At 38.7% G+C, this 15,004-nt stretch overlaps 1 protein-coding gene and 2 non-coding genes across 3 annotated transcripts in view; all 3 read right to left on the reverse strand.

Moving 5' to 3' along the window:
- Positions 1-15,004, reverse strand: part of Nop58 (NOP58 ribonucleoprotein) — a 37,766-nt gene that overhangs the window by 15,044 nt on the left and 7,718 nt on the right. The window contains exons 2-6 of the mRNA XM_004626740.2: positions 13,476-13,552; positions 11,146-11,198; positions 7,086-7,207; positions 4,906-5,042; positions 2,754-2,818 (exon numbers count right to left, since the gene is read on the reverse strand). Of these exons, the coding sequence (XP_004626797.1) occupies positions 2,754-2,818; positions 4,906-5,042; positions 7,086-7,207; positions 11,146-11,198; positions 13,476-13,552 (454 nt within the window). The remainder of the gene's footprint in view (positions 1-2,753; positions 2,819-4,905; positions 5,043-7,085; positions 7,208-11,145; positions 11,199-13,475; positions 13,553-15,004) is intronic.
- On the reverse strand, positions 10,958-11,044 carry LOC111815477. Its single transcript, XR_002820160.1, has one exon. It is a non-coding gene; the product is annotated as a small nucleolar RNA SNORD70 (small nucleolar RNA).
- Positions 11,502-11,590, reverse strand: LOC111815478. Its single transcript, XR_002820161.1, has one exon. It is a non-coding gene; the product is annotated as a small nucleolar RNA SNORD70 (small nucleolar RNA).

The raw sequence follows: 15,004 nt of genomic DNA on the forward strand, positions 1-15,004 counted from the left end.
TATAAGAGATTTAAAAAAAAAGTGGAACTTATAAGCAGTTTGTTGTGGTAATATACAAAACACAAAATTCACCTTCAAACATCTGGCAAGTGTATACTTAAATGGCATTTAGTACATTCATGTTTTGAAACCATTAACACTATTCATCTGTAGAAATTTTCTTCATTCCTGAAACTGAAAATCTGAGATAACAAAAGGTAATCCCCCATTCCCACCTCCTACTAATTTTTGATATCTCAGTTAACTGGATTCATGTGTTACTTGTCCTTTTATGTTTGGCTTGTCAGCATGACTTCAAGGTTTATCAACATTGTAGTATCCATTAAAGTTTCATGCTCTATTTGGGCTCAAGTTTTTATTTTTGTTTTAAAATAAGGTCTCACCAAGTATCCAGGCCAGCCCTGAACTATGTATTCCAGGATGGTCTCAAAAATCATGGCAATCCTCAGTGCTAGGTCACAGGCACGCACCAATATGCCTATCATTCCTTTTTTTTTTTTATTTTATTCTAGGGAAGGGTCTATAGGGTGTTCAGGGTCTCACTACTAGATCGGACTCATAGTAATCTGCCTGTTTATAGCCTCCATGCCACCACACCCAGTCTCATCGCACCCTGAGGGGCAGGGCAGGCTCAACCCGAGCCTGCTTTCAGGGGCTTTAATCCACTAAGCTATTCTGCCAGCCTTCATCATTCCTTTTTAAAGCTGTGTGACATTATAATTTTTTTTTTTTTTTTTCCAGAACCGGGAATTGAACTCAGGACCTTGCATTTGCTCATCTCCCTGGCCCTGTAAATTTATTCACTTGTCTGTTAGTGGATATCTGGCTACTGTAAACAATGATGGGAAGGGCTGGGGAGATAGCTCAGTGCATAAGCACCTGCCTGACAGGTGTACATACCTAAGTTTGATCCCCAGTACCGCAAAACACACAAACTAACAAATAAATAAATAAATGGATGATGGGACTGGGGAGATAGCTCAGTGGAATAAGCGCTTGCCTGGAAAGCTCAAGGTCCTTAGTTCAATCCCTAGTACTATAAATAAATAAATAAATAAAATGCTGTGGAACACAATGTAACAGTACAAGGACCTTAGTCCCTAATTTCAATTCCTTTAGGTATCTTTATCTAGCAATAGTACTGTTGGCTATGGGTATTTTAAAAAGTAGAATATGCCATGACTTTGATGTTCAAAAAAAGAAAGAAACCTCACAATATCCTATTTATTTATATTTTAATTTTTTTCCAGTACCAGGGATTGAACTTGGGACCTTGCACTTGCCAGGCAGGTGCTTATGCTACCAAGCTTTCTCCCCAGCCCAAAATAACCAATTAAAAAAAAAAAAAAAAAAAAGCCTGTGATCCCTAGTACTTGGGGAGAGGTCAAGGTGAAGGTAGAAATATTGCTGATTAGAAGGACAGCCTAACAACTTTTTTTTTTTTTTTAGCCTAACAATTTAATAAGGCCCTGTGTAACTCAGGAACAGAAAAAGGAGCTCAGTGGTAGAGCACTGATCTAGCACATGTAAAATACTGGGTACAAGTCCCAAACCCCACTACCAAAGAGGTGCCTCCACCAAAGCAAAACCAAACCAAAACACAAACAAAAACTGGTCAAGTCAGGGGATGGCACAGGGACTGGGTTAGATCCCCACCTGCCATGTAGGTACGGCCCCGCCCCTGGGGCACACTGAGACAGCAACTGAGACTGGGCGTGGTGGCATAAGCCTGTAATCCCAGCTCTTGGGAGACTATAAACAGGCAGATCGCTGAGTCTGATTTAGTAGTGAGACCCTGAACACCCTGTAGGCCCTTCCCTAAAATACCATAAACAGGTAAATGGGGGAAGAAAAGCACAGCTACATAGACAGATCCTGCCTAATTTTAACCTTATTCATAGAAAAGACAAAGGAGTCAGTTTCCATGTTAACATTTGATTTCATTTTATCTCCAACTAATTACATACTGTATGCCACCATAAAGATGTGGTTCAAAGTTCAGAGCCTCAATCATTCATGGATTTTTTTCCTTACACTCTAATAATTACTTTCACAAACCGCAGATACCCCTGCAACTGCTGTGGGGGCAGTTTGGGTGGGAGGGTTGCAAGTAGCCAGTCCAGTTCATCCTTGCTGATTAGCTATTCCCTTGAAAGCCATCTCTTATGCACCAGCATTCCTGTATCACAACAGGTTCCTTCTTCTTAAAGCCCTATGAGCATGCCAAACTGCCCTGCACCTTCTAAGGCTTTATTAATATTGTATTTTATTAAACATTAAACATAACTCTAGGAGACAAGATTTACTTAGGGTTTAAACTATAAAAATAGGCATTTGGGGGCCAGGGAGATGGCTCAGTAGAATAAGCGCTTCCCTGGCCAGCGTAAGGGCCTGTGCTCAATCCCCGTTTGGGGGGGGGGGGGAGGCATTTTAGGCATTTTCTGACCACCCCTGATTCAGTGAATGCTTTAGGAACTGCGAACGTTGGGGGTTCACTATAATAGGTCATCTGCCCTTTTGTACTCTGCTTTTCCAATTAATCCGCCCTACTTAATAAAAGGGCCAGCTTAATGTTGGTGAACCTTAAGGCACATGTGCGGCAGTAGACTGTGCGTTACCACTGACAGCTCTACAAGGTTAGCTATTACTCATCTGGCTCACATCCTTTCTCTTTCAACATTTCAATAGTAAGGAGAAAAACCCGAAGAGAAGAGCAGATAAAGAGAATAAACCTGGCCATGGGCTATACTTACAAATTGCCTGAACAATCATTGTATCCACTTTATCAGCGCTAAATTTCAATCTGTATCGAGACAGGCTGGGAGAATGAGGAAAACCAAATTAATAAGATAGCATCTAGAAAATATATCCAAATTCACATTTTAAAAAATGTTATTTTAAAAGGGAAAAACCCACAAAAATTCAAAATAGCAAGTAACAATGGTTAGTAAAGTGCTATCTTAAACTTTTTTGAGTCATGTATAGTGGCACATGCCTATAATCCTAGTACCTAGAAGGCCAAGGCAGGACTACAGGCAGCCCGCCCTATAGAGCTAGATCCTGTATTAACTTCTAACCCAACTTCCTCTTACAGTTACTTTCTCAGTTTTTCTAAGAAAAATTAGTTATACACAAATGTACTATGCAAGATTACAAAGTATATTTAATAAAAATATGCTCATCCTGTTGCAACTTCACTTAATATTCCTATAACATGCATAAGCTTGTATATGAATGACAGAATAACACGATACAGAGCAAAGTCCTATTGGCCATGCAATTTTTCTGCAGACATTAAAGCTTTGTATTACCCAAAGAAAGAAATGTAGCAGCACTCCAACATCTGAAAAACAGAAAGCTATCTAACATTACATGCAAAGGTTTTCTTAATCTTGGCTCAATAATAGCACTCTGGCCTCAGAATTCTTTATTTAGGGGACTGTCCTGAGTACCACAGCACATTTTCAGTATCTGACGTTTATGAATGAAATACTGGGACAGATGTTACTCCACACTACTGGTAATTAAAAATATCTGTGACATCGTCCAGTACTGTCCTACATAGAAATAATGTTACACAGTGTTAACACTTGGTTCTTAATTCAGTGTAACTATTTGTTCTATCTTAAAAATTCTTGTTTCATGCTGGGTGTGGTGACATAGACCTGTAACCCTAGCACTTGGGAAGCTGAGGCAGGAGGATTGCTGGCTGGGGTGGGGGGGGGAGTCCTGGTTACAAAATTGCATATGTTTTAAGAACAGTGGTACCTGGATTCACAGATGCTTCTGTTTGCAAGCAATTCCGTTTACAAATAAAAGTGCCTGGCAAAATTTTGCTTCTGTTTCAGACCAGAATTGTGGAAAGAAGTTCATGAACTGGCGCCACTGTATTCTACCCACAATTCTTTACTTTCTTCATAATTTTTAATGTAATTTCATAGAAGATTAAGTTTTTGATGATTGTAGTATGGCAGTTAATATGTGCTAAGGGTCATCTGGTTAAACATGGGAGGGGTACAGTGTTTCTCTTTGCCTGAGCCTACAAGTCCATTTATTATAAAGGAGAACCAAGTAGTGATAGAAAAGGGAAGGATACTTTACTAGGTAAGAGAATTTTGGAAAATGCTAAGTGGGTGGAGCAGTAGCGGACTTAGCAGAAACAGAAAAGGGGGGAGCCATTGGTAGTAGTGCAGAGTGTTCCCATGATCAAGTTTGAAAAGTGGTAGCCATGCCTATAATCCCATCCCTCAGGAGGCTGACATAAGAGAATCAGGATCATCAAAAGTTTGAGGCTAGCTTGAGCTACATAATCAGGCCCTGTCTCAAAAAAATACGTGAGTCCAAACAATTGAGCCAGACTGTGCATACAAATCCTGCCTTTATCATTCACAGGTATAATGATCTCGGCATCAATTTCCTTTTGAAGACAACATTAGCATCTTTCTCCTAAGGTTGTTAAGAAGTTAAATTAACCACTTAGCAGTTTTCCCTGAGCATCGCTCAGTCCGTGCATTTGTTTAACGTAATGACTTCCAAGTGTCATTTCTACCAGTCATTTCTTACAATGGTTAAATATTTCCTGTCACCTTATAAAAAATAACAAAAAATATGCAAGTCCTGGTGGTCCTGTACTTAAAAAATTGAACTGGTAAGTGCTAAACTAGTACTTTTAACATTTTTGGAATAGGGCTTACTGAATATAACCTATTTTCTTTTCTTTTTAAAATTTGTTTATTTATTTATTTTTGTGTGTGGCCAGCTCAGCCCACCGGGGGGCGGGGCTGGCTGGCTTGTGGTGCTGGGGGATCGAACCGCGGTCCCTGTGCTTTGCCAAGCTTGTTCTAAGTAGGTGCTTTAGACCACTGAGCCATCTCGCCAGCCCACCTATTTTCTAATAATTCCTACCTGTGAGCCAATCCAAGACACATGGCTGCCATTTCCCGTGGTTCTACCCCAGGAATCAATCCATCCATCTGTGATCGGATTCCCCTCATAAGCTCATTAACAACAGGACTATGAATACAACTGAGATTCAGCTTCTCCTGCAAAAAGTCCATTTTGTTTCAAATAAAGAAAAAAGTTAGCCTCAAATTATTTTACATGTTAAAAATGGCATGGTTTGTATATATGCATTCCTCACTTTGACAAAGTATAAATTTCTGCTTTGCTTATGGAAGAATATTCAAGTAAACTGGAACCCAGTGAACTTTCTGGAAAATAACTTCCATATGAAGCAAAAGCTTCAAATGGTTAATACAATCTGATATTAGAATATATTTACAAGATTTTAATACTGAATGAAATGTCAAAATTCCAAGCTTAGGCCCTCTTTACATTTACTTGTTAGAGAGTCTCACTAAACAGCTCAGACTCATAGTGATCCTCCTGTCTCAGCCTCTCCATTGCTGGGATTACAGGCATGTGCCACCACATCCAGTTTCAGCTATCAATGCATGTGGTACCGGGGATCAAACCTGGGCCCTTGTACTTGCCACGCAGGCACTTAGACCACCCAAGCTATCTCCCCAACTGTTGTTACTTTTAAATAATAGCATCCCTTAAAAACACTTTCCAATATACAATGACCATGAATGTCTTAAGTATAAACATAAGTATTCATTTATTCATGGTACTGGCAGGTGCTTACACGGTAGCAAGTTTTCTCCACACTTTTCCACTGTGCTGTTTGCTAATTCGGCAGACAGATCTACATCGTTCTAGTTAATCTCACACAATAGGCACACAAGTGTTATGTATTGCACCATGTCCACGAAAAAATATTTAGCATGTTATATAGTACAAAAAATTTTTGGAGAAACTAAAAACAAATTTAAGATACCCATAATCCTGCCAATTCAGCACCATACCCTTCTGTAAATCTTTTTAGTATCCTTGTATCACATGTACTACTGTTTACTAAACTACATTTTTTTTAGGTGTTCATTCTCTTGAGCTTAACATCTACATGCAGAACTCAGAATTGTGATACTTCAGTCTTTGGATAATGAAAATGCTACTTAACTCCCTTCATGTGCTAAACTTTAGTTTTTAATAGAAAAACATGAAGAGTTCTGGTCACACCAAAGAACATAACAGATTATAATCATAGGAAACGTCATTGACAGTATTAGAAGCAATTTATGTAAATGATTTTTTTTTTTGAAGTCTTGGTATATATAGCTCAGCCTGGCCTCAAATGTGTCATGATCTTTCTGTCTATATGCCACCAGGCCCAGCTGTAAATGAATGTCTTAAATTAACAATTCCAATTTATTAATTAAAATCACTTAATTAAATCACATCAGCACAGTGCCGCCATTTCTCATGGTTCTTTCCTAAAGATGCCCACAACATAACATACTCCTTATATCACTAGATATGTTTCGATCACAATTAACCATCACAAAAATAAGCATATTCAGTATCATTTAAATTGTTCTTAAGACTATTCTGCTTTTCGAGTTCAGCAGGTTTTCCAGTCTATCTACTCACTCTGTTCCATCTCTAGCAAATATACTTCCTCTAAAACATTGCTAGTAAATATTTCTTTTTTTGTATTTTAGGGAAGGGTCTACAGGGTGTTCAGGGTCTTACTACTAGATTGGACTTATAGTGATCCTCTGTTTATAGCCTTCCAAGAGCTGGGATCACAGGCTTGTGCCACCATGCCTAGTCTCAGTTGTTGTTTTAGCGTGCCCCGGGGGCGAGGCCAGCATGGCAGGCCTGAGAACTGAATCCCCAGCCCCTGGGCCTGCTTGCAGGCACTTTAATCCACTGAGCTATTTGGACTCTGCTAATCTTGGTGTAAACTGATTATCATGTAAACTAGATAAAGAGTATGAAGTTTGAGGTTTTATGATTAACTTCTTACAAAAGATTATAGTTATCTTCCATTTGTTCCTTTTAGTTTATTTATAAAGGCTTTCTAATTAGTGTGCTATATGTAAGATTGGTCCACCAGCCACAAAAATGACCTCTTTCATTCATTCATTTTGATAGTGCTGGGATCAATTGCTAGGCCTTGTGCTTGCCAACCACACACTCTACCCCCAAGCTAACTATACCCAAACAGTCTGTGACCTTACCTTTATGACTCCTCCTAGTTTGGCATCAGCTACAGCTAGAGGTTCATGGGCTTCTTTTACTATTTTCTTCAGAACTTTCTTCAGCTGCTTATTGATTTTGCCTTCCATCAGAGCTGTGAATGCTTTCCAGGAAAAATATTTAGCTTAGATTTTTTAATCATGAAGCTTATCTTAAAGCAAATCAAATACATCCTTTCAAGCCTGAATTTAAATGTTATTTTTAAAATTAAATGACCCATGTACTTATTCTTCTTACATATTTCATCTTCCTACCATCATTTCTGCTCACTACACCAGATTCAGTGTTCTTTTCTCTACACCATACAAACTTCAAGAACTCAGGGAATTATAAAATGGCACAAATAACCTATTTGGAGGAAAATATTCACTCTCTTCTATTTTCAGTACATTATATCCTGATGTCCTAGAGTGCAAAATATCCCACAAGTACGTCAATACTGATAAGAAGGAATGCATTCATTTTGAAGATTCTATCACAGTGTAAGAAAATTTGAGTAGAGGGAGGCCTACTTTCCTTAATTCCCAAACGGATCATCAGGCCTCTGAAACCCTCACCTCTCAGGGCAAACTATTTTGAACTATTCCAAGATTGCTCTCCTTTTCTTTTGTTTGTTTTTTTGAGACAGGGTCTCCCTATGCAGTTCAGGTTGGCCTTGAGCTCACTTTGTAGCCCAGGCTGGTCTCAAACTTACAACTGATCCTTCCACCTCAGTCTCCAGAACACTGGGGTTACAGGTGTGCACCACCACATCTGACTGCTCTCTCTTTTGGCAGGCTGTAAATCTGCTGCTTTATAACTGACTCCCCAGTCCTTTGACAGTACTTCCATCCCCAACACCCACGTGGAGTAAGCCTCATTCAACATTTGTGGAGTAAGCTGGGCAGTCTGTCTGACAGAAGGGTCCATTTGTTTGCTTTAGCAGCCAGGTACTGGCACTTCCCTCCCAATCCTATGTTTACCCAGTTGGATACATACCCATTCCATCTGGTGTATGGGAAAATTAAAGGTCAGGACAAAAAAATAGCTGGCTCTCACATACTATATGCCAGGACACAAGTTACTTTCATTGATTCTAACCTCTAACATTTTGTGCACGGATTCCATATGATCCACCTTTCTAGTAAGAGTGTTGTGTTCTTTTATTCTTTTAAATTCTTTGGGCTGGAAACATAGCTCAGGTGTGAAGTGCTAGCTTAGCTTGGGCAAGCCTACAGGTTTGATCTGCAGCACAACCCTTTCTTACTTGTACCTGGGACTGAACTCGGGACCTTGTGCTTGCCAAGCAGGCACTTATGCCACTAAGCTTTCCCATGCACCTTAATTGAAAACTTTTTTTTTTGGTGGTACCAGGGATTGAACTCAAGACCCTGCGCTTGCCAGACAAGCACTTATTCTAGTGAGCTATTCCCTGATCCTTAAAAACTTTCAATAAGTAAAAATCTCAAGCTTTGTGGACCTGCTTCTTTTTTTTTTTTGGAAACATATTGGCACATTTATAGTCACTCAATTTTGGTCCTGTCAATTCAAAAATGCCCTCCAAAGGGCCAGCATGATAACTTAGCACACCAACTACCTACTTAGGCAAGCACAAGGACCAGGGTTTGATCCTCAGCACCAAATGCCACACCAGCCACGCCCCTGGGCACTCCAAGTCAGCCACCAGACTGAGTATGGTGGCACACATCTGTAATCCCAGTGCTGGGGAGGCTGATAACAGAAGGATCACTATAAGTCCAAGTTGCATAGTAAGACCCTGTACCAAATACATAAAATTTAAAAAAAAATTTTCTTAAAATTTAAAAAAAGTCCTGCAACCATCAGAGAGGTTAATTCTAAGGAAAGGACTTACTCAATAAAGCGATGTTGATCCTTATGGCAAAAGAAAATAGCAGCAGGCACCATACAGGTGATGAGGACTGGATTCTTTGTTTTTTGAGACAAGGTCTTGCTATGGTAGTTCAGGCTGAACCTGAACTCACTGTGTAGCCTACCTAGGCTGGCCTCAAATTTTCAGTGATTCTCCTGCCTCAGCATCTTGAGTGTTGGGATTACAGGGGTACACCACCATACCCAGCATTCCTGGACTCTTGCCACTTGACAGAGATCACTACAGCAATATTTTCCCCAAAATATTGATTATAAAGCCCCATGGCCAGATTCTTTGTTAGATCGAAGGGTTTGATAACTTAGAATAGTCTCTGCTTTATAGAGAGGTTAGACTAGGGAGATACAACCTTTTTTTTTCATTTTTGGTGATTCTGGGCTTGAACCTGGAGCCCTGCACATGCAAAGCATGCAATCTACTACTGAGGGATACTCCTAGCCTTAGATTTGACTTTCAATCTCACCTATGTGACATTTTGTCCACTTAAAATAAGTGAATTCAGAAATATCTCTCACCTCAAGGTTTATCATATGTAATATAGAGTAAATACTTTAGGACTGTTTCAAGGATTAAAAAGTCATGAGCATAAACTGGAACATCACTCTATGATCAATCTATTAGCTATTAATGGTAAAAACTGGCTTTGTGTTTGGGCAAAGATTAGGCTCATTCTTCCAATACATTAACAGCTGGTGAGAAATGTCTCTCTCACATTAAGGAGGAATACGAGAAAAGAATTCAAAAGCCAGCCTGGACAAAAGCTGTGGTGCCTCATAATTCTAAGAGCAGGTCACAGCACCACATGTGAATAATGCCCCCTAGAGTTACAGAATAGCTAACACAGACTCCTTATGATCTAACAACTCTACCCAGACTGAAAGTGGGAGCAAATAAATCTTTTAAAAAATTCTCCAGGGTAACAGTAATGTATTTGTACAGTATGGCTGAAGAAGTGGATAATTAATGTACTGATGAATAAGTTGGCCCTATTAATATTTTAGCGTATTTATTTGAATTTCCAATTTTCACTGAGAACCTTGTTTTCCCCTGTGGCTGAATAACAGAATTCTCATCCAACTGTAAGCCCCAATTTTCCTTACAGCTTTTCATTTACAGATTATACCACTAAATAGCTGATTTGTGATATCAATTTAATCAACCAAAGCCAGGCATGGTGGCACATGCTTATAATGCCAGCACTTGCTCAGGAGGCTGAGGCAGGAGGATCTCTGCAAGTTCAAGCCCAGACTGTGCTACAAAGTGAGCTCAAGGTCAGCCTGAACTGCATAGCGGGATTCTGTCTCAAACAAACAAAACTACATTTATTCTATTTTGGCTATTGCTTAGCAAGAACTAATTTTAAAAATCAAAACTATAATATTTACTGAAGTTGGGGGCACAGCCTAGCGGCTTAAGCACTTGCCTGGCAAGCGCGAGGTCCTGAGTTCGATCCCCGGTATCGCAAAAAGAAAAAAAAATCCACTTATGTTGCACATAGTTAATAAACATACCTATTTATGTCTGTCTGTCCCACATGATTCCTTGTTAAGGATACATAAGTCATCCTTTCCTCTAAAATTTTAAAAACCAACATTCCCTTTATATAAATTATTTATGGCACTCTAGAGTTTGTACAGGCATAAAAAAATTCTCTCTAGAATTCTGAATAATACTGATCTGCTTTCCTGAGTTAAAAATGCATCCCCCCCAATAAAATAACATAAAAAAATGCATACCCTGGAAGCTTTGTTAGCAATTTTTCAATTGTGAATTCTGGCTCTTTCTCACTTTAGTCTTAGGCTAAATTAGAAAGCTGTGTACTTGACCACATTACCTTGGTCCCTTGTAGAACAGCTTTTACTGAACTGCTTCAGCATTATGCTGCTGGTTTCCACAGGGAGATCAATTTAACCACTTCTCACCTCATCACATGGGGGAAACCAGCCCTATAGTGAAAAAAGCTAACTCAATGTTGTCTCAGTGGTAGTGACGAATTTGAGTTAGATCACTTAAATTCAGTTCTATTAAGGATGCATCATCGACAACATTGAATAAGGTTAACTTAGGAAACCGAAAGAACCTGTTCAATTAGAAATACTTATTTTCAAGATTAAAAAGAAAAGAAAACGCAAACTTCTAGCTTCTGACTTTACCTGCTAATGCTTCTGCTGTATCCTGAAATTTCTCAAAATGTTTTAGCTTTACTCTAGAATTAAAAGAGAAGAAATACATTACAGGGGCACAGTGATTCTGCAAAAGCTATGCACCGAGAAAGTAGCACTGACTGTTTCCAAGGTACACACTGATGAAAGATGCCAGTCTATCTCTGGGAATCAGAGGCAGCATTGATTGTTTTGGCGCACACCTGTAATCCCAGCACTTGAGAGGCTGAGGCAGGTTGGTGGCTTCAGATCTGAGGCTAACCTGACCTACAAAGTTCAAGGCCAGCCTAACCTGCATAGTGAGACCCTGCCTCAAAATGCAAAACATACAACGTATGTAAAGCTAATTCATGGTTGTCTCAGTGGTAGTGACGAATATATGAGTTAGATCACTCAGGTTCAGTTTCAACAGGAATACATCATTGACAACAATGAATCAGATTAGCCCAATAAAGCATATAGCTCTTTTAAAAGGAAAACTAGTTTTCTATCTTCTTGAAGCTGTGTTATCTTAAGCAAGATTTTCTTACCTGGCAAAGAAATACACTGGTCGTCCCTCAAATACACACTTAAAAATACAAAAATTGGAAGGGAAAAAAGTAGTAATACCATCTTACCGCACTATAATCTATACCCCACCCCTACTTCTCCATTGTGAAGTGGCCCTTCTGTTCACATCTCTCAATACCTGGAATCTTTACTACTGTGAATGTTACATTTCTGTATCCGTTTCCCTAAATGTTTGGCATGCCATTTCTTTGGCCATACTCAGATTGAATTTAGGGCCTTGTCTAAGAACACTACTGCTAAACAACCTGCCTGCTCCCAGCCCCAAAGAAACTTTTTAAAAGTTTTTTTGAGACAGGGTCTCCCTATGCAGTTTCCTGGCCTTGCAATCACTCTGGAACATATGCTGACCTCAAACTCTCAGTGATCCTCCTGCCTCAGCCTCCTGAGTAGTGGGATTACAGGTATACATTACCACACCTGGCCAAAGACCTTTTTTAAGGCTTGCTGAACTGTTAAGTCCTGGACTGAGAATATATGTTACCTCAGAGGTATCACACTTGCCTGGGTTCAACATTCAATTGACTATCAAAGTTATACTCTACCTTTTTATCAAAAAATCTTGACCAACTCAGTTATGCCTTTCTAGGTTATCTTATTATACCTGAGGTAGCTAAAAAGTCATAAATTAATATGCTATAAAATAAATTAAATGGGGGCCGGGGAGATGGCTCAGTAGGCTAAGTGCTTGACTGGCAAACTCAAGGATCTGAGTTCAACCCCCAGTTCCACAAATAAATAAATAAATAAATAAAATGTCTCAATGCCAACAGAGAAATTAAAAGTTAAATTATTTAGTAGTGTATGTCTTATATTACCGTTATTATTTTAATTTTTTGAGACAGGGTCTTTTTGGGTTTTTTTCTTCCCAGAACCAGGGATTGAACTAGGTCCTATTCTACTGAGCTATCTTCCCAGCCCCGAGACAGGGTCTTACTATGTAGCCCAGGCTGGCCTGAAACTCACAGTAATCACAAGTACTAGGATTATAGGTATGCACCATCAGGTCTGGCTTACAATTAGCTTTTTTTGGCCATAATTTTATTGATAAATAGCAATGAGACAGTTTCAAATCAAATCAGTAGGACAGTTTCAATAATTAACACACTGCATACATTCTTCTTAGTGGTTAATTGCTGTACAAGATGCGGACTTTGGGCTGGCAAGATGGCTCAGTGGTCTAAAGCACCTACTTGGAAAAAGCTTGGCAAAGCACAGGGACCGTGGTTTGATTCCCCAGCACCACATGCCAGACAGCCCCGCCCCCTGGTGGGCTGAGCTGGCCACACACACAAAATAAATAAATAAATAAATAAATGTTTTTTTAAAAAAGACGCGGACTTGATATCATATTTACAAATACCATTAGAACAAATCATTCTATTCATTAAGAGAATGTAACTATATATCTATCCTAACCACTTTGAATACACAGATACAAAACGGACATTCATCTGTATACCCTTTTTTTTTGTTAAGTTCCGTTATTTGAATATTATAGGTGTGTAAACTCAGCAAAATATTCTAAAAGAGTCTAGTATCCCATAATAGTATTGGGTCCTCCGCTTAACTGGCAATGTCAGAAATTGTTGACCTGAGTCCCCCACAGCTCAACATAATACAATTAGCTTTGATACAAATATATACTTAATCCACAATTATGTTTTTAAACACCCATAAAACATTAATTCTAAGGAGTTGCCCACTCTAATGCACAACTAATGAAAGTCAGTTAATGTTTTAAGACTACTTACATTTTATTTGCTTTCTCTGGAGTTTCAAATTCTTTCCACAAACTATCAACCTCTTGTAGTTTCTTCTCATTTAAAACCTGTAATAAGACATTTAAATAGTTTTGTTCAAATTTTTCCCACTCAGGCATATATGGCTATATTTACATGTCAAATAAAAACTGTTGAAATTTATTTTTCTCACTGAAATAAGGAAATTGTTTTATTCCCCAGCATAAGCTTTTGGTCAAATGAGCAGTTCAGGTTGAGCCTAACTGGGGTCTTTGAGAACTGTCATAATTACTTTTATTTTTTTTTCAAAGTTTTATTGATAAACAGATAGCAACGAGACAGTTTCAAATCAAATCGGAAGTACAGTTTCAACAAATAATACACTGCATATATTCTTCTTAGTGGTTAATTGCTGTACAAGATGCAGACTTGTGATCCTACTTACAAACACCATTATGTCATAATTACTTTTAGGAATGACATGATACACCATCAAAAAAATTTTTGCCTCTATGGATACTAAATCATTTCTAATTTTTTTTCTTTTTAATGCTCCAGAAAACATATTTTTACATATACACACACTGTGTTCCTATAGAACAGTTACGGGAATGGAGTTAATTGATAATGCCAAATAGACAGAACTGTTTGTTAATAGATGTTGACAAATTGCTTTTAAGGGATCCTCTTAGTTTAACTTAAATTGGGACCATTCCCCCCCCAATTCAGTACTGAATTTTTAAAACATTTCATTAGTCCTTCACCAACACTGTGTATAATAAATCATAAACCTAAGTATAGGACTAGGTAAATTCTAAAGCCCATTCTTTCCTTTACATTTAATAACCCTGAAATTGAGACATTTTACTATTTATGACAGGTTAATCTAACAGATAACTGTAAAAGAATGGTGTGTCAAATTTTGTGAAACATAAGCAGATAATGTAATTTTTGAAACACAGCTGATATACTTTTTATTAAAATCAGAGCATACAGTGCATATACATATCAATTTTTACTATTTTTTTAAATAAAAGAAACCTAGTATTTCAAGTTGCATAAAACCATTTAAGAATTTTGAGGGCCGCCCAAATAGCTAAGTGGGGGCTGGGGAGATAGCTCAGTAGAATACCTGCCCGGCAAGTGAAAGGTCCTGAGTTCAATCCCTAGTACCTCCCCCCAAAAAAACCCTGAGGATTAAGGCACCTGCTTAGGCAGCGGCAGGGGCTGGGAGTTCGATTCCTGATGCCAGCCTGCCCTGCCCCCAGGCCATGCAGTGATTGAGATTGGGCATGTGATGACGCATGCCTGTAATCCCAGCGCATGCCTGTAATCCCAGGGTATTGGGCAACTGTAAACAGGAGGATCATGAGTCCAATCAGAGCAGTGAGATCCTGCAGACCCTGCCCTAAATGCAAAAAAATTGTGGATACTGTTAAAATATAGCTTAATGTGATTTATCTTGAAAAGTTGGTGAAAAGTGGAAAATTATAATCACAATTGTGCAGTGCAATGTATAGTACTGGTATTAAAAAAAAAAA

Source organism: Octodon degus, unplaced genomic scaffold, assembly GCF_000260255.1.
Source record: "Octodon degus isolate 3935 unplaced genomic scaffold, OctDeg1.0 scaffold00016, whole genome shotgun sequence".
Taxonomy (NCBI): domain Eukaryota; kingdom Metazoa; phylum Chordata; class Mammalia; order Rodentia; family Octodontidae; genus Octodon; species Octodon degus.